We start from the raw sequence: 16,513 nt of genomic DNA on the forward strand, positions 1-16,513 counted from the left end.
ACCCCGCATCCATCCATCCACCATCACCCCCAGGCCCCCACCCCTCCCTCCCTCCTTCGCTCCGCAGTGCCTCGGGCTGTGTAGCACAGGCTGGTCCCTGTTGTGGGGGCACCTGCAGGGCTGGGGGCGGTGGGTGCATCCCCCCCCATGGGCAGTGTGTAAAAACAGCCCGGGTGCCCGCAGTGGTGATGGGGGGCGGGCACCTGGCTGCCATTTCCCCTCCCCCGCTATAATTGCCTAACGAGAGGGTCCTGCCTCTGATGAGCCGGCAGCCTGCCAGGAGGTGAAGGGGCTGGGGTGGGCGAGGGGGGGTTGCCATCCAGGTGTCATTTCGCCGGGCGCCTGCACAGAAGCCGGTGAGGAGCTGGGGGGTGGAAAGGGGCACAGGCGAGTGCGTGTGCATGCGTGTGGGCACGTGTGCCTGCGTGTCTGCATGGCCAGCGGGTTGCAGAGGTGCCTGTTGAGACCTCCCCCCGCAGCGCGCGGGTAGAGGTCACGCGCACACGGCTGTGCGGCCGGGCGCACGCGAGGGCTGGCGGAGTGTCACGGGAGCCCCGCGCCCCACCCAGGCCGGCCTGCACCCCCCTGCCCGGGGTGGGAGATCAGACCCGGGTGGGAAAGCAACGTGGCTGCCACGGCCCCGCTCCGGCTGCCAGCCCCGCCAGGTCCCGAGGCCTGCCCAGAGCCGGGGCAGAGTGGGTGCCAGGGGCTGTGCCCCAGTCTCAGCCCCTTCTGGGCTCCCCGAGAGCTCAGGGTACGCAGCCTGCCCCGTCTCTGCCTGCTCGGGCTCCCTGCGCTGGGGCTGGATGCCGGAGCCCTGATTCCCTGGCCAGGCGCCACGTGGGGGGACCGAACTCCCCTGACCCCCGCGCCTCACAGCATCCGGCCCTTGTGACCGCCTGCAAAGCAGCGGGGCCCGATTCTGTCCCCAGCAGCCGGTGGGCTGGGGTTGTCTCCCGCTGGGCAGCCCTGGGAGCCAGTCGATGTTGAACCGCCGGGCCTGGCCCATGCCCCGTGCAGCTCGGCGTGTACCGCCGGCCTTAACAGCACTGCGAGCTGGAGGGCTGGGGTGTGTTGCAGGGAGCAGGGTTCGCCCCCCGAGCGCTGGGCAGAGGTTGCAGTGCAGAGGGCTCAGAGCCGGGAGCGGGGCTGGCGTCCTGCGGTCCGGCTCGCTGGCGGCACCTGTCATTCAGCACCTGCTGTGGCTTTGGCCGGCTCCATCGCTCTGCCAGGCCCGGTGCCCCCCATCCCTGGCAAGCAGGAGGCCCGTGGCCCTCACCCAGGCCAGCTGCCCAGTCCCTGCTGTGCCCGTGCTGCCCCCAAGGCGCTGCCAGTGCCAGTAGGTCTGAGAAGAACCAAGGTCTGTTTGTGGGGCAGCTGCAGCTGGGGTGGAGCGAGGTCCCCGGGGCCAGCCTAGGCACTGGGACCAACGTAGCAGCAGGAGCTTGGGGCTCTGCACAGGCTGCCGGGGTGCCCCCCAACCCCAGCATCTGCAGCACGTGGCGAGAGGGCTCCTCTGCTGCTCTGGAGGGTGGCGCAGACTGGGGGCACAAGTCAGGCAGGCAGCCTGCAGCACAGCCCGGTACAGACCCTGGTCTCAGATGGGCCCCATGATGGTGGCACCGTCCTTCCCCCTCCCCGGCGGCATTGGCACCACGTGGCTCTGGGGTTAGTGTCTGCCTTGGCGCAGCAGGGCAGTGAGGATGGCTTGCACCGGCTGCCACGCCGTGGCCTGTCTCCCTTGGCCTTGCCGTGCCCACACGGCCAGCCTACAGCATGTGGCTCAGCGGCAAACCCCTTCCCCGCCCCTCGGCCTGCCCCGCTTTGCATGTCCACGGCTTCGCCCTGGCTCTGCGCTGGAGTGAAGCATCGCATGCACAGCAGCGTGCACATGCTCGCACCTGCAGGCCCATGCTTGCACACGCGTGCACGCACATGCCAGGTTCTGGTTCCCAGGAGCTTGCCTTCAGTGCATGCTGGGCAGTGGTGGGGAGTTTCTGATCCGCGCTGGGGGGGCCCTGTGGGACGTGGGTCCCGGTGCTGGCGCGCAGCGATTCCCCAGGGGGGTGATTAACAGCAGCTCCTGCTGCGCCGTGTTGTTTGTCCCGGGGTCCCCGGGGTGGGAAGCAGCAGCTCCAATGTGTCGCTCGCCGCGGGCGCGAGGCAGACGAGCATGCCCGCAGGGCACCGGCAGCTCCGCACTTGGCAGTCCAGCTAAGACTTGGGGGGCAGTGCTGGGAGCATGACAGGGCCTGGCTCGGGAAGGCAGGACATCCTCTGCACACCCCGGGGAGCACCCTGCCCCTCCAGAGTCTGCTTCCCTTGGTCGGGTTTTTCGCAGGCTTCGCGGGGCAGGAGCTGCCTCTGAGCTTCTGCAGGCCCCGTGCCCAGGCCCTGATCTGTGCTGGGGGCATTTGCACAGGCGCTGACCCCAGCACGGGGTGGGTAGATGCCCTGCCAGGCCAGAGAGCCCCACTGCATGGTGCAAAGAAGCCAGCAGGCCTGTAAGCATCCATGCTCCCTGCCCAGGGCCGAGCGCGGCCACGGCTCTGGAGTAACCTGCAGGGAGCCGGTGCCAAGGCCGGGCGAGTGGGAGGGTCCCTGCGCGCCTCGTCTGTGCTGGGCATCGAGGTCTTCCAGGGAAAGGGCTGAGCTGTGTGGAGGCTGCGCAGGGGCTCCCAGCTGCCCCCACCCCCTGGAGCGAGAGCAGGCAGGAGCTGAAAGCCACGGGGATGCAGGACCCATGGAGCCCCGCAGTACATCTACCTGGGGCCGAGCCCCCCCATGTCCCCGGGCTCGGCAGGGCAGGAAGCCACTGAGGTCCGCCCAGCTGGGGCGATGCTGACTTCCCAGCCCCGGGGGCCGCAGCCTGTTCCCCAGGCCTGGGCTGGTCCAGCCAGCCCCAGCTCCTCTCCCCAGCCAGGTGCCCACAGCTCGCTGCCGTGGGGTGAGCACCCCCTTCCCCTGATCAGCAATGCCGGGTGCGGGGGACTGGAGCCAGGCAGCGAGCTCCCCCCCTCCCGAAACAGCTCCTCCCGCCAGCTGGCCCCTGCGCAGACCGCCCGGCCATATGGCAGCCTCGGGTAAAAATAGACACTATTACGGGGGATGTTTCCTGGCCCCGGAGCAGAGCCTCCCCTCCCCTCCCCGCTCACCTGCCCCAGGTGCGGCTGTAGCACTGGCAAGGACTCGTCAAGGGCAAGAGGTGCTGGGTTTGTCCCACCCTGTTCCCCAGTGGTCAGAGCTGGGACCTGGGTTCGATCCCCAGCTCCTCCTGCCTGGCTGGGGCAGGTATCTGTGCAGCGGCACCCCCCCACCAGCCTCCCCCTGCCTGGGGCCAGGCCGGTGGGTGGGCTGGGGAGAGCTGGGACCTCTGTGCTAGTGCCTCGTGTCCGCGCTGGGGGTTGTGAAATGGTGATTCATGTCCTGACAGCTCTGCAGCACCACAGGCTGAGCCAGCGTCAGCGCAGCCTCGACCCGTGCTGGCTCCTGAGCTGCCGGAGCTGCCAAAGGACCGGGGGAGAAGGGAGAGGGCAGGCAGCATCTGGGGAGGGGGGTATCCCTGTGCGGTGTGTCCCCCCCAGAGGTGGCCGCATGCTGGGCTTGGGGAAGGGGGCTGGGAAATCCAGGCTATTAGAGGAGAGGCTGGCGCTGGGGTGAGGGTGCACCTGGACCCCCACTGACTCATGGCTCCCCTGGAGCCCCCTCCGCTGGCTGGGCAGCAGGGTGGGATGTGCCTCCTCCTGCTCACACCAGCCTCCTGGCACGCACCGCAGCTCAGCAGGTGGAGCTGAGCCCAGGGGCTAAGGGGCTGGCTGGAGGCCGGGGTGCTCAGGGAGGGGGCCAGTCTGCCTGCCCAAGAGCTGACGCCACTGGGGGAGTGGAGAGAGGGCGTTAAGACGAGCCCCAGCCCTGCTGCAGCCTCTCCCCGGGGCTCCTTCAGGCCAGGAAGCAGCCTCTAGCCCAGCCCAGCCCAGCCCTGGGGAAATAGCTGCAACCTCCCCTTGGCCCCGGCTCCCTGGAGGTTACTCCAGAGTCGTGGCCATGCTGGGCAGGGAGCATGGATGGTTACAAGCCCCCTGGTTTCTTTGCACTGTGGGAATAAAGAGCCCTGCAATGGGCCTAGCAGGGCACCTACCCACCAGGCTGGGCAGGGCTGGGTGTGCAGGGGGGTCCCTCCTGCGTAGGGTGCACTGGGATGCCCTGCAGCCATGGGGCTGCTACGGCGAGGAGACCCCATGGAGCCGGGGGAGGCTGAACAAGGGGCCGGACAGGGCGGCCGGGCCATGGGCTGCTCCGACGTGCCCTGCCCAAGGGCAGGTTGGGCTGGCAGGAGGAAGCCCCATGCCACTCTGCATGTTTCTTCATGCTTCCCCCACACGTGACAGGAGCATGTCCCTCTCTCTCCCCTCCCAGGGGCGTCCGCATCCCAGATCCACGATGCCAGAGCAGAGCAACGACTACCGCGTGGTGGTGTTCGGGGCGGGGGGCGTGGGCAAGAGCTCCTTGGTGCTGCGCTTCGTGAAGGGCACCTTCCGCGACACCTACATCCCCACCATTGAGGACACCTACCGGCAGGTCATCAGCTGCGACAAGAGCGTGTGCACCCTGCAGATCACCGACACCACCGGCAGCCACCAGTTCCCAGCCATGCAGCGCTTGTCCATCTCCAAGGGGCATGCCTTCATCCTGGTCTTCTCCGTCACCAGCAAGCAGTCCCTGGAGGAGCTGAAGCCCATCTACCAGCAGATCCTGCAGATCAAGGGCAGCGTGGAGAGCATCCCCATCATGCTGGTGGGCAACAAGTGTGACGAGACGCAGCGGGAGGTGGAGACCAAGGAGGGCGAGGCGGTCGCCAAGGAGTGGAAGTGCGCCTTCATGGAGACCTCGGCCAAGATGAACTACAACGTCAAGGAGCTCTTCCAGGAGCTGCTCAACCTGGAGAAGAAGAGGAACATGAGCCTCAGCATCGACGGCAAGCGCTCCAACAAGCAGAAGAGGACAGACAAAATCAAGGGGAAGTGCAGCCTCATGTGACGGACCCGCTGCGCCCGTGGCCTCCTCTCCTCCACACCTCCCTCCTCCCCGTCTCCCTCCGAACGTCGGCCCCGAAGCTCTGGGCAGCGCTGCCCTGTCCCCCCCGCCCTGCCCGCCTCTCTGCATCGTATCACTGTGACTGCACCGGGGAAGCCGCTGTGCACACGGGATCTGGCCCTCGCCTTCTCCTCTCCAGCCCCGCGGTGCCCGGCCCGGAGGCGCGTTCCTGGCAATAGCGGGGCAGGGACCAGGCTGCGTCCAGCTTGCTCCTAGCAGCGAGCTGAGGGCCACGGGAGACGCCTCCGCCAGGGAAGTCCTGAGACCTGTTGTGTGTGCGGATGCTGCCTTGCTCCAGCATGGATGCTCCCCGGCACACATGCGAGTCCCGTGTCCTGGCATGAAGCACGCGGAGGATGCTGCCAGCTTCTCGGACTCTCCCCTGGGCGCAGCAGGGCCCCTGCCTGCCATTGCAAACCAAACCCCGTGAAGGAGGGGGCAAACGCTGCTCTCTCACCCGTGTCCCGGCTGCCCCTTTGCTGTGCCGTCCCCGAGCACCGCTCTGTTCTACCCCTGCTTTCTTGTCTCTCCGGGGACTGGCAGCGAGCTCTGTCCGCCTGGGGCGGGACCCTGCCCGCAGCACAATGCCCAGGTCCCCATGGCCCTGCCAGGGCTGGGGCCACACTCAGGTCGTACGCACAAGAGACCAGAGACTCTCGTCCGTGCCGGCGCTGATGCCAAGCTCTGTGTGGGCTCCCGGGGTGCTGGGGCACGAAGGGCAGGGGGCACCTGCCGCACATTGGGCGAGGGTTGGGAGGCAAAGGGGAGAGCAGGGGAGCAGAGCGGGCAAGGTGGCAGATGGTGGGGGGCTGCGGGCATGCTGGAGGGGGGAAGAGGGCAGTGGAGGCTGGAGTAGGCCCTGAGGCGGCAGCAGGAAGGGTGCTCTGCCCCGGGGAAGAGGGTGCTGGACGCTGTGTCCAGCCAGCTGTTTCTTCCTGCTGGGGAAGGCTTTGCGGCTTCCAGGGGGGAGCTGCAGCCAGGCAGGGGCTGGTGGGATGGGTGCAGGGCTCGGGGAGGGGGTGGGCAGTTGGGGCTTTGCAGGGGGGCATTGGTACGCACTCCCCCTAAGCAGGGCCTGGCACGGCCTGGGTGCAGAGGGTGCATCCGTGGGCTGGCAGGCGGCTTGGAGGGCGATGGGGAAGATGGGTGTGCACACCTGCATGCCAGGGGGCTGCTGGTACACCCTGCACGTACGACTGCCCCGTGCTGGCACTAGCACGTGCGTGGCACATTCCTGGTCTGATCGCTGACCGGTTTGCACGCCCAGTCCCTTCTGTGCAGGCATCACGCGTGTGCTTTCAGACCCAGGCTAGGTCCTGAGAGGGGCGAGTCTGCTGGCAGGGTGAATGCTGGCCTGGGGGCAGCCCTGGGCACCTGCATGGGAGGGAATACGTCCCCTCTGTGCCCCCGGCACGCAGCCCTGCATCCCCCAGTCCGCAGGCCTGTCCCCAGCCAGGGACGCATCCCTGTGGGACCCAGTCTAGCCCAGCCCCACCCACAGCAGTGAGGCCCCAGGCTGGCAGCACCCCCAGCCTGAGCCCCTCTGCTGAGCAGAGCCTGCCCCTCGCACCCCTGCACCCCCCCTTCCCGCTCCTTAACCCCGTGCAGCCCGGGAGCTGCCAGCCAAAGCACAACGCAGTGGGTTCTGCCAGAGCCCCATCCTAGCACAATGGGGGCAAGCACGCACGGGGCACCCTGAGCCAGTCCCACGGGACGGGGGCGAAGGCCAGGCCAAAGGCATGCCCTGCCCTCCAGCCCGGTCGGGTCTCGAACTGGCCCCGACACCCTGCCCCTCTGCTCTGCCCATGGCCCAGCCCTGCTGTGGCGAATGCCCTCGGTCTCTGGGTTGCCCGAGCCGCCCTGGGTGTAGGGGCTCGAGCTGTAGCTCCCTGGAGGGAGGCGCCTGCTTGCTTTGCCCCATGTCCCAGGCCCAGAGCGGGGCTACAGACCTGCCCCAGGCACCTGCTACAGAGCCCGAACCCCCCAGGGCAGGAAGATCCCCACTGGGGGCAGTGGGAGCAGTGCTGGAGGGTCACCCTGGGGGTTGCCAGCCCTACCCCCCTTGCACCCCCTGGGGGATTTGGCCCATGGTAAAGCAATGGCCAGGCTTCAAGACCCGGCATGGACCTGCCTCACCTGGGCTGCCCCTCCATCCGCATGGGGCCAGGGAGGGAGCCAGCCGCCGAGGGCAAAGAAAGGGGTTCACTCCCCAACCCAGCTGAACCCAGCCCAGTCTGTGTCCTGGGGGGGAAAGGGGCTGGGATCGCCTCTGCCCCGTGCCAGGCTGGTCCCGTGAGCCACCCCCAGCCCCTCCGAGAGGCCAAGTCCAGGGGCCAGGCAGGGACTCAGAGGATGCACTGCCCCACCCCCGGGCCCAGCCCCGCGGCTCTGTTTACATGTGTACATTGCCCCGACTGATGGCCGCGAGCCCCCTCGACCCTCCCTGCTCCAACACTGACGTCCCGACTATCGTATGGTGCTTCAAACCTCCCCCGTCGTCCCCTGCCTCGCCCACCCCGGTCCCACGGACTCCTCGGACGCCAGCATGAGACCAGGAACCAGCTCCCGTGCATCACTGGCTTTTTAACACGATCCGGGCAGGAGCCAGCGACATGACGATGTAGCCTTTACTCTAGAAATAGTCTTCCTTCAATAAACTAACGGCTCCTGCTCCCCGCCGGCTCCGCGTGCTCGCTGCCTGCCCAGGGCGGGGGGCTGAGCTGCGCCTCTCGCTCTGCCCCGGCTGCATTGCAAGGGCTCGGGGATGCCCGCCCTGGCTCCGGCGTTGCCCGCTGCTCTTACCCCTGCCCCACCAGCCCTTGCACCCAGCTCCCAAGTCTCCTCCTAGCCAGACATGGCAGGGCCCCATCCGTGCTAGAGCCCCCAGCATGGGAAGGGCCCCTCCATGAGCCAGGACTTGAATTCACCCACCAGGGACCCTTGGCCTGGCTCTGAGTGCAATGCAGCAGCCGCCCGTGCGAGGAGCAGCCCAGTCTCTCTGTGCACCCTCAACTCCACCCCGTGCATGGGCAGGAGCAGGGTGAAGCTGCACTCGGCCCTGGGGACGTTGGCCCCTGAAACCCCTGCCATAATGTGGGGTGTGCGGGGCCCTGCTGCCTGTCCCAAGCCCCTGCTTGGCTGCCTGGGGTGGGGGCACGGGACAGGGGTAGCACCCCCCAGCCCTGCTGCCGAAGCCCTGGAGGAGCTCAGAGCTGGGGGGTGATACAATGCCCCAAGCCCAGCACGGCCTGTGGTGAACCCCACAGCGCATGGGCTGGGACACGGGGGTCCCCTGAGGGCGGTGTCTGGGTGAGGGACACAACCCTCGGGGCGAGCCCGGGGGGTGCAGAGGCTGCCTGGATGCTGAGCAGGGGGGAGGGGGCCACCCCTGACACCCCTGGGGCCAGGGACATGCAGCACCGCAGCCCCTGGGGTGCGGTGAAAGACACGGGGCCCCCAGAGCCTCTCCCCAGCTAACGGCCCTGTGCAGACAGGCCTGTCCCAGCCCTTCCTTGCACCCGTGCCAGAGAGGGGAGATGCTGGGCGCCCCGGCGCTCGAGCACACGCATGTGGGTGTGCCCTCATAGCCGTGCCCCTCGCTCCCTGGCGGCGCGGTGTGCCCAGGTGCAGGGCAGGTGCCAGTCACCACTGCCCTCCCCCTCTCCCGTCAGCCGCGGCAGGTTCCCCTTGGGGAGGGGGTTGGGAATACTGGAAATGCGTCATTCTGCCTGTTGCCGTGGAAACCATCTGCTCCCTGCGCGTTTGGGAGCTGGCAGCTCTGGGCACGTGGGAGATAGGGGGGCTGGGGTAGGAGGGGGAGCGCGAGCGGCAGGGGCTGGCACGCTCTGCACCAAGGACGCCCTGGGAAGGTCACCAGGTGCAGTGGCCACATGTGGGCTCCCAGTTGGGGGCTGGGGGTGCTGGAAGGGCCCCATCTGCAACCAGTACCCACTTCCCCAGCCCCAGCAACCCACCGCAGAGCCCCCGCCTGCCTGCACCAGGGCCCTGGACAAAGCTGGTGCCAGGGGGCTGGGGCTAAAAGGCCCAAGGCTTCGTGGGGCAAAGAGTTGCCTCAAAGGTGCTGGGCAGCTTGTGGCAGTGCTCAGGGAGAACCCACCACCCATTGTGGTCAAGCCACCCACCAGGCGCAAGGGACTGAGCCCTGTGTCCTAGGAAGGGTGAATCCAGGCTATTCCCTGCAGACCAGACCTGGGGAAGGGCAGTGACAGCCCTATGCTGGGTGCATGAGAGGTGCCCAGCTCCCCGGTGCAGCATCCAGCTCTCCCGTTCCAGTGGGGAAGGCTTGAATTGTCCCCCTCTCATGCACACATGCAGAGACGTGCACACATCTGCACACACATGTGCACACTTGGACCCTCGTGCTGCCAGGCGTCCTGGGCCAGGGCAGCACTGTCAGTCCAAGCCCGCCCCTGGCCTCTGAAGCTGGAGCCCCTTTGCACTTTGCAAAGCCAGAGGGATGCTGTGCGGGGGGGGACACGTCTCTGTGTGCGGCATGTGCATGCAGCTGCATAGCCAGCAGGGGGCATGAGTGCCCCGACCAGCCTGGCTGCTGCAGACCAGCAAGGGTGGCAGGGGCAGGAGTCTGCACAACCTCTGCCACCCCCAGAGGCTGGGTGTGGGGCTGGAGCAGCTACACTGGAGCAGGGTCTCCTTACACACCCATGCACACAGGCTCATGGGCCCACACCCTCTTCGCTCCCAGGTCTCCCCTGTCGCCTCCACCCGGCTTTTTGCACCCTGGGCTCAGCCCTGGAGGATCCAGCATCACCAGAAGCAAAGAAGGGCTTGAAGCATGGATGGGAAAGGGCTTTTGGGCATGGCAGGAACACCTGCCAGTGCATGAGGCAGTGGGGGGCAGGCCAGAGGCCCTCTCGGCATGTTGCCCCACGGTCAATGCCACCTGGTGCCCTTGGCCGGTCAGAGGCAGCACCCAGCAGGGCCAAGGGCATGTGGAGCAGGACGGGGCTGGGTTCCAGGTGTTGTCCACGGGACTCCTGAAATCTCAGCGAGCTCTGAGCTGGGCATCCTGCAACATCCTGGCACACTCCTCATTCACCTGCCAGCTGCATTTTTGGAGCCTGGCTTCAAGGTTGACAAGAGGCCTCCTGCGGGATGGCTGAGCAGGGGGCATTTCCTGATCCCTGTCTGCTGCTCCAGGTATGACCGTCGCCTGGGCCTGGACAGGGAGGAGAGTGACTCTGCATCTGGGGGGGGGGGGGGGCAGTTATTAGCAGGAAAAAAGCAGCACGGCAGGTGAAGATGGGCACAACATGGTACAGTCACTAGGCTGGCCAGCGCCTCTTCAAACACTGCCCTGCTCCTGTGCTGCAGCTGTCTGCACAGGGCTTCATTTGGCTAATTAGCACTGGCTGATTGACCGTGCCAATTAACTTCCCCCCCACCAAACCAGTTCAGCTGCAGGGACACAGCTAGCCCAGGCTGGGAGGGGGCTGCCATGCAGATATAGCTGTTCTCATGCACCAGACAGGTGACCTCTGGACACCCTGCCTCAGCCAAGCTGTGAGCTGGCAGTCGGGTGATGGGAGACATGGAGAGCCCCAAGGAGGAGGGGAAGAGGCTGCTTGTCGGGGTGTCAGGGGAGATGGGCTGCCCCAGAGGCAGCTTTAGGAAGGGAACCTGTTCTTGGTCCTTCCCAACTCCAGGGCACAGACAGCTGCAGGGAGGGCAAGAGCTGCAGCCAGTCTCTTAGGCTGCTGTTGGGAAGTTATTTAGAGCAAAAGTATTGCTGAGAAAAACGTTGCTTTGATTGCAGGGCCTCAGGTCTCTGTGTAGTCATCATCATCACCGTCCCCGCGGGCAAAGGGGGAGAGCAGCCGGCTCTGAGCCTACGTGGGTGCTCCTCCACCAGAGCCAGGTGGTCCTGGCGTCTGCAATGAGGGGTCCTTCACATGCCAGAAAGCAACAGAGGTGCAGAGTGACCGGACAGCCCAGAGCCGCAGGGGCTCAGCACCCGCGTGAACCGGGCTGGGAGAGGGCCCTGCTGGCTTGGCAGTGAAAAGAGGCCTTTAGAAACACGGAGATGGACTGAGATGTCGCTGCGGGGAGGAAGCTTGGAGATAAAGCAGGATTTCTTGCTCTCATAGACAATGAGGGTTGAAGGGACCTCGGGAGGTCGCATCTAGTCCAAAGCAGGACCAGCCCTGGCTACATCGTCCCAGCCAAGGGTCTTAAAAACCTCCAAGGATGGAGAGTCCACCACCTCTCTGGGGTGCCTGTTCCAGTGCTTCACCACCCTCCTAGTGAGAAAATGATTTACAGCAGCTTCTCCCAGCTGTTGAGCTGCACCCACACAATTATCTTTTCCCCCATTCAGCATAGAGGCCCTTACCTCTGCCCTTGCAGAATAGCAGGGGGGAGAAAATAGAGAGAAGGCCAAAATAACATGTCCTTAAAAATGAGTTTAATCTTGCCTGGGCCCCAGGCACCCAAGCGCTTTGACTCTAACCAGACGGGAAATGCCCAAACTGTATTTTCATCCCTTAACATGCTTCTTTTCTTCCAGGTGTAACTTTAAGTCTGAATCCCCTGGGTTGATGCTGTTTGGCACTAGGATGATGACAGTCCCACCCCCCTCCGACGCAGCTGGATCCTTAAATTGCTGATTCTCTCAACCTTAACTGCACCGAATGCACAGTCTTTTGTCCAGGGATTATTATTCATTTCCTTGGGGGTTTAATTCACGGGAAGTTTGGAGCTACAGAGTACCAAGCAGAGCGGTGGCTGGAAGGACCACATGTATTATGCAAGAGGCCTGATGCTTTCCTGGGTGGGGTGGAATTAATTTCTTAATTGGATAATGTCTATGAATAATGGAGAGGGATCAATCAAGGAGATAGTGGGGGAGGTGTTCCTCCCAGGGGCCAGTGCTGCTGCACAAGCCTGGCTGTCTGCACCTCGCCAGGCAGGTAGGTGGGGAAGTCAACCCCTGAGTTGATCCATCTTCCCGGTTCCCGCACAGAAACAAGGGTGGGATTCGCCCCAGAGCCTCGCTCTGAAATCACAGAGGCGCCTTTACAGGTTGCACCGAGGACTGCGTTCAGCCAGGGTCTAGACCTAGAAACTCCCCCACCTAGCACGGTCCGCGAGCCCTTGCTCTGCTCCAGGGACCATCCCGGAGACCCTGATCTTCAGCACGTACCCTAGCTGGGCTGCAGCTTTCAGCCCTGCATGTCTGCTCTCTTGAACGTGGCTTTCTGATGAAACCAGTCGTTGCCTGCCACACGGAAAAATAAGTGGCAGGCAGGGGAGATGCCCAGGGGGCAGGCACTGTCCAAATCTAGTGCCCAAATTCAGGCTTGGGGGCTCCTGGGGGTGAAAAGCCCCCCTGGGCTGGTGGGTGGGAGCCACTTTTCCTCCTAGCCAGGTGCGAGTCTGATGTCTTATCCCCGCTCGGGCCAATCCTATTTCCCAGGCAGCTGGCTGGCGCTTAGCGACACGGCTGAAACCGGGTTTCGACGCCGTGGCAGCCAAAGCTGATTAGAGCGCCATTTGGCCAGTGCAGATGGGGCCAAACTGAATTAAGAACAAATCCGCCTCCCAGCCTGGCTCTCTCTGTGTGGGCAGTGCCTTCCCCTCCGCCTGACACAAAGCCAGGACAGAGCGCAGCGGCTGGAGGCTCGGACCATGGTCCGGTGGGCTCCTGAGCGGGCGCACGCTGGTGCGGCCTTGCTGACGGCACTGGGTCCAGGCTGGTTCCTACCGGCCTGTGGCCGCGTGTCCTCTCGGCAGGGCAGTCGCTGGTGCTGTGCTCCTGCCTGGAAGCAGAAGTTTGAGCTGGCACCAGGAAGAGGACAGTTGTGCCTGGCCCGCACCTCCCTGCTGGCAGTGCCTGCTGTGTCCCTTTGCTCCTTGCTGCCTGGGTAGCAGCTGCAGCCTGGAGAGTGGAAACAGCTGCTCTGTCCCCTGTTCACCTTCTCTTCCAGGAATAGGTGCAGTTCCTTCCCTTTCCTGCCCGCCTCGCTCTTGCCTCCCCTTCCCCTTCCCTGCTCCTGGCGCCCATCCTGGCATGGGACGAGCCTCCTCCTGTGCCAGAGGGGCACTGTGCCCGCAGGCCCGGCTGCAGGCAAGCCCATGCCAGTGGCACTGCAGGGCACGGGGGTCTGCCTTGGGGTGCCGAGCAGGTGCCCGCCTTGCTCATCATCAGGACTTTCATTAACTCATCCTTTCCCATTTGCTGTCATGTTGTCTGGGGAATACTCCCGGTGGTGACAAGGACTCTGGAGGTCTATTCCCAGCGCAGGGAAGAGGTATTTATAGGGCCACGGGCAAGTCAGGCTGGAAGGGCCCTCCCAAGGTCGTTGAGTCCAGCTCCCTGCTCAAGCCAGGATCATCCCTTATTACACCAGCCCAGCCAAGCATCTGTCCAGCCAGCACTTGAACGTTTCCAGGGCTGGAGTCTCCACCACCTCTCTAGGGAACTGCTCCAACGCTTGACTCCCCTAATAGGACTATGGGGGAATAACTCACTGGAGCTACCTGAAGCCTCTCTTGGCTTATGCCCGAGTAACTGCGTGTATGGTGTGGATAGTGCAGCTACCTAGCTAGCTCTGGAGGGTTAACCCAGCTCTGCGTGACCTTGGGTAACCTCCAAATTAGATAACAGCCTTCAGCGGAAAATCCCCTGCTGTGGTTTCACTTTCCCAGAGCTGTTAATTAACTGCCCAGTTCCACCCCAGAAGCGGCTGCATTTCAATGAGGGGGTGGGGAAGAGAAAGCCCCCTATGTGTGCGCCATGGCAGGGGGGTGGAGTAGTCACTGGGGGCCTGTCTAGGAGCCGGTGGGGAGTCCTGCAGAGCCAGCCTGGGTTTGCGTGAGGTGCATCTGGGTGTGGGGTTGGGCTCACAGAGGCAGGTCTGCCGGGAGCAGGGGCTCAGCAGACCGTACGTGCCCGAGCTGCATCCTGCCACTTACCGTGATGTCACTTCGGAGCCCGGTGGCTGTTGCCATCGGGGAGCCGGGGATGTGCCAGATGCAATTAAAGACTCAATTTTCCAGTAGGTTTCCCAGCGACTGCACGGCACGGAGAGCTCCCTCCTGGGGGACCGGTGCAGATGGCACAGCCGAGCGGCACGGGGAGGTAGATGCAGCGTGGCAGAAGGGAGGGGAGACGACGGTGCCCGTCTTGGAGTGGCTGACGGATAAGAGGGCTGAGGCAGGAAGGGTCCGTGAGCAGCTGGGGCCTGGCTCCACGTGAGCTGGAGCTGCCGGTGGCCAGATGCCGGAGCGGACCCAGTCAATTAGCGAGTCCTGTTGGGCAGCCGGGGGCTCACCCTGCACGCCACAGAGACAAGGCCTGCGCCAGGCTGCACTCCTCTGTGCCTTGGGGATGGGAGCAGGATGGAGCCTCCCCCGTGCCAAGCTGGTCTGCACTGGGGATGGAGGCCTCTTCTCCTAGACAAGCTGGGAGGCACTGGTCTCCTGTGGGATCTTGACCCAGCCTCCAGGTCAAGGCCAGCAAAGTGTGGCATAGCCGTGTCCCCTTGGATGGCTCCTGCAAACCCCCGGCTAGGAGCCTGGGGCCAGAGATGCATCCCAGAGAGGGGCTTGGGGGCTTCCCATCACCTTCCTGCCCTCCATTCACCCCACTGGTGTGCCTGCCCATCCCCAGGCTGCTCGAGGTGCAGGTTGGGGCTGCTTTTCTAGCCCAACCCCAGCAAGGAAAACCTTCCACAAGAGGACCCCAGTGTCCTTCTGCTCCCTGCCATGAGGCAGTGCTGCTGCGGGGAGAGGACCAGCCTGGGCCGGCCCAGCCCAGGGGCCATGTGTGCATCTCCTCCCTCCCCTGCGCAATCAGCCAGCGCTTTCTGTGTCAGGCACAGCTGGCTCAGGGCTGCAGTCATCTGCCCTTGGTTGATTAATGCTCCCCGTCTGGGATTTGCAGCTCGCTGAGCTCCAGAGACTCTGCGCTGGGCGGCTGGACAGCCCGTCCCAGGAGGCTCCTCTCGCCCAGCCCCGGGGGACGCTGGTGGTATGCCGGGAGCTCAAAGCACTGAAGGATGTGTTTTTTGGGGACCATCCCTACTTGCTCACAGGGTCATCATCACAATTCACCAGGGCTTCAGCTGGGAGGACACAGAGGCCTTCTCTGTCCTAGCGTGCAGGGCAGTGGACCTCGGGGAGGAAGGCCAGGAGGCAGTCGAGGGGGGACCCAGGAGTCCGGCTCCCCCTCCTCTTCCTCCCTCCCAAGCTGGGAGGAAAACCCAGGTGTCCTGTCCCAATTGCAGGGCATGGACCAGGCACAGGGGGGTGGGGGGCAGAGGGAGGACACGGCCAGCCTGGAGAGGGGGGTGCAGGGTCTCAGTCCTGCCTGCCCCCTCCTGCTGCTGGAAGGGGCGGGGGGTGGGGGGAATCGCGTCTCAAAGCCTTGATTCATCCGCATCGGGGAGCCGCGGGGCATGTGACTTCCTGCTGCAGCCCAGTGCTCATCCCACGTCCTCCCCTCGCTCCCGCCTGCAAACCACGGGGGCCAGCGGGGAGACATGAGCCCCTGACCAGGCCTCGGTTTCTCCTGCTGCCCCAGCTGGGGCATGAACTGGGCGGGGAGGCTGAAACCTTGTGACTCCCTGTCTTCTTCTCTCCCGTTTCCAAATGGCGAGGACCGGTGCCTGCTCGGTGTCCATGCCCTTATACTTGCGCCCGCCTCTGCCCCCTCCTGTAAACGCCATAACTGCTGTTCTGCTGACTGCCAGGGATGCTGGGACGGCGCCGAGCAAAACACAGGGGAGTCCATCTGGGACCAACCCCAGCCTCATTTCCTTCAAAATGCCCAGAGGGATTTGCCCCAGGGCCAGTAGTTCCCAAGCTGTGGCCTGTGGATGGCCTGGGGCAAGCTGTGCAGGTGCCAACTGTGGCAGGACGTGTGTGCTTGACTGGGGGGGGGGGAGCACCGCATTGCAGTGCCCGGCTCTGGTACAGGCCTGCGGGGTGGGCACAGCCAAGATGCTTCATCCCCAGCTATGGAGACTGTCCAAGGTGTTGGGGTGCCCTGGGCCAGACCCCTGCACTCTGTTGCCAGCGCAGCAGCTGCAGCTCTCCTCGTCTGCTGCTGGGAACCGCAAACCCACCCCTTGCCCGGCCCCTAACACAACCTCAACTCCAACCCCACCCTACCCTGCTCCAACCGTACCCCAATCCCAACCTTACTCCAACTGTACCCCAATCCCAACCCTACTCCTATCTCAACCCTATCCCAATCCTAACTCCAACCCTATTCCTACCGCAACCACACCCCTACCCCACTTCCAACCCTACCCCTAACTCAACCCAACCCCAACCCCCTGCACACCCCCAGGCCCTGTACAACGTGCAGCAGCACTGGGGCAGTGTTGCCTTCTGGTGATACCTGCTGGAGCCAATCAGCAGACGTGCCCCCGCCTCA

The 16,513-nt window shown here is 64.6% G+C and overlaps 1 protein-coding gene and 1 long non-coding RNA gene across 2 annotated transcripts in view; both read left to right on the forward strand.

The window, feature by feature from the left end:
* The first annotated feature begins 4,395 nt into the window (after window positions 1-4,395).
* Window positions 4,396-6,629, forward strand: LOC109294958 (GTP-binding protein Di-Ras1). The gene has a single exon (XM_019513575.1). The coding sequence runs from the start codon at window positions 4,441-4,443 to the stop codon at window positions 5,035-5,037; it is 597 nt and encodes a 198-aa protein (XP_019369120.1). The 5' UTR covers window positions 4,396-4,440; the 3' UTR covers window positions 5,038-6,629.
* Window positions 6,630-15,725: 9,096 nt separating this feature from the next.
* LOC109294959 overlaps window positions 15,726-16,513 on the forward strand; it is an 83,602-nt gene continuing 82,814 nt past the window's right edge. The window contains exon 1 of the long non-coding RNA XR_002096656.1: window positions 15,726-15,736. This is a non-coding gene — a long non-coding RNA (uncharacterized LOC109294959). The remainder of the gene's footprint in view (window positions 15,737-16,513) is intronic.

This window comes from Gavialis gangeticus, unplaced genomic scaffold (genome assembly GCF_001723915.1).
Source record: "Gavialis gangeticus isolate Ggan-Ray unplaced genomic scaffold, GavGan_comp1, whole genome shotgun sequence".
NCBI classification, from domain to species: Eukaryota; Metazoa; Chordata; order Crocodylia; family Gavialidae; genus Gavialis; species Gavialis gangeticus.

Bases quoted from the DNA above. Each gene is read 5' to 3' on its own strand.
- LOC109294958 (XM_019513575.1), top strand. From the start codon at position 4,441: ATGCCAGAGCAGAGCAACGACTACCGCGTGGTGGTGTTCGGGGCGGGG.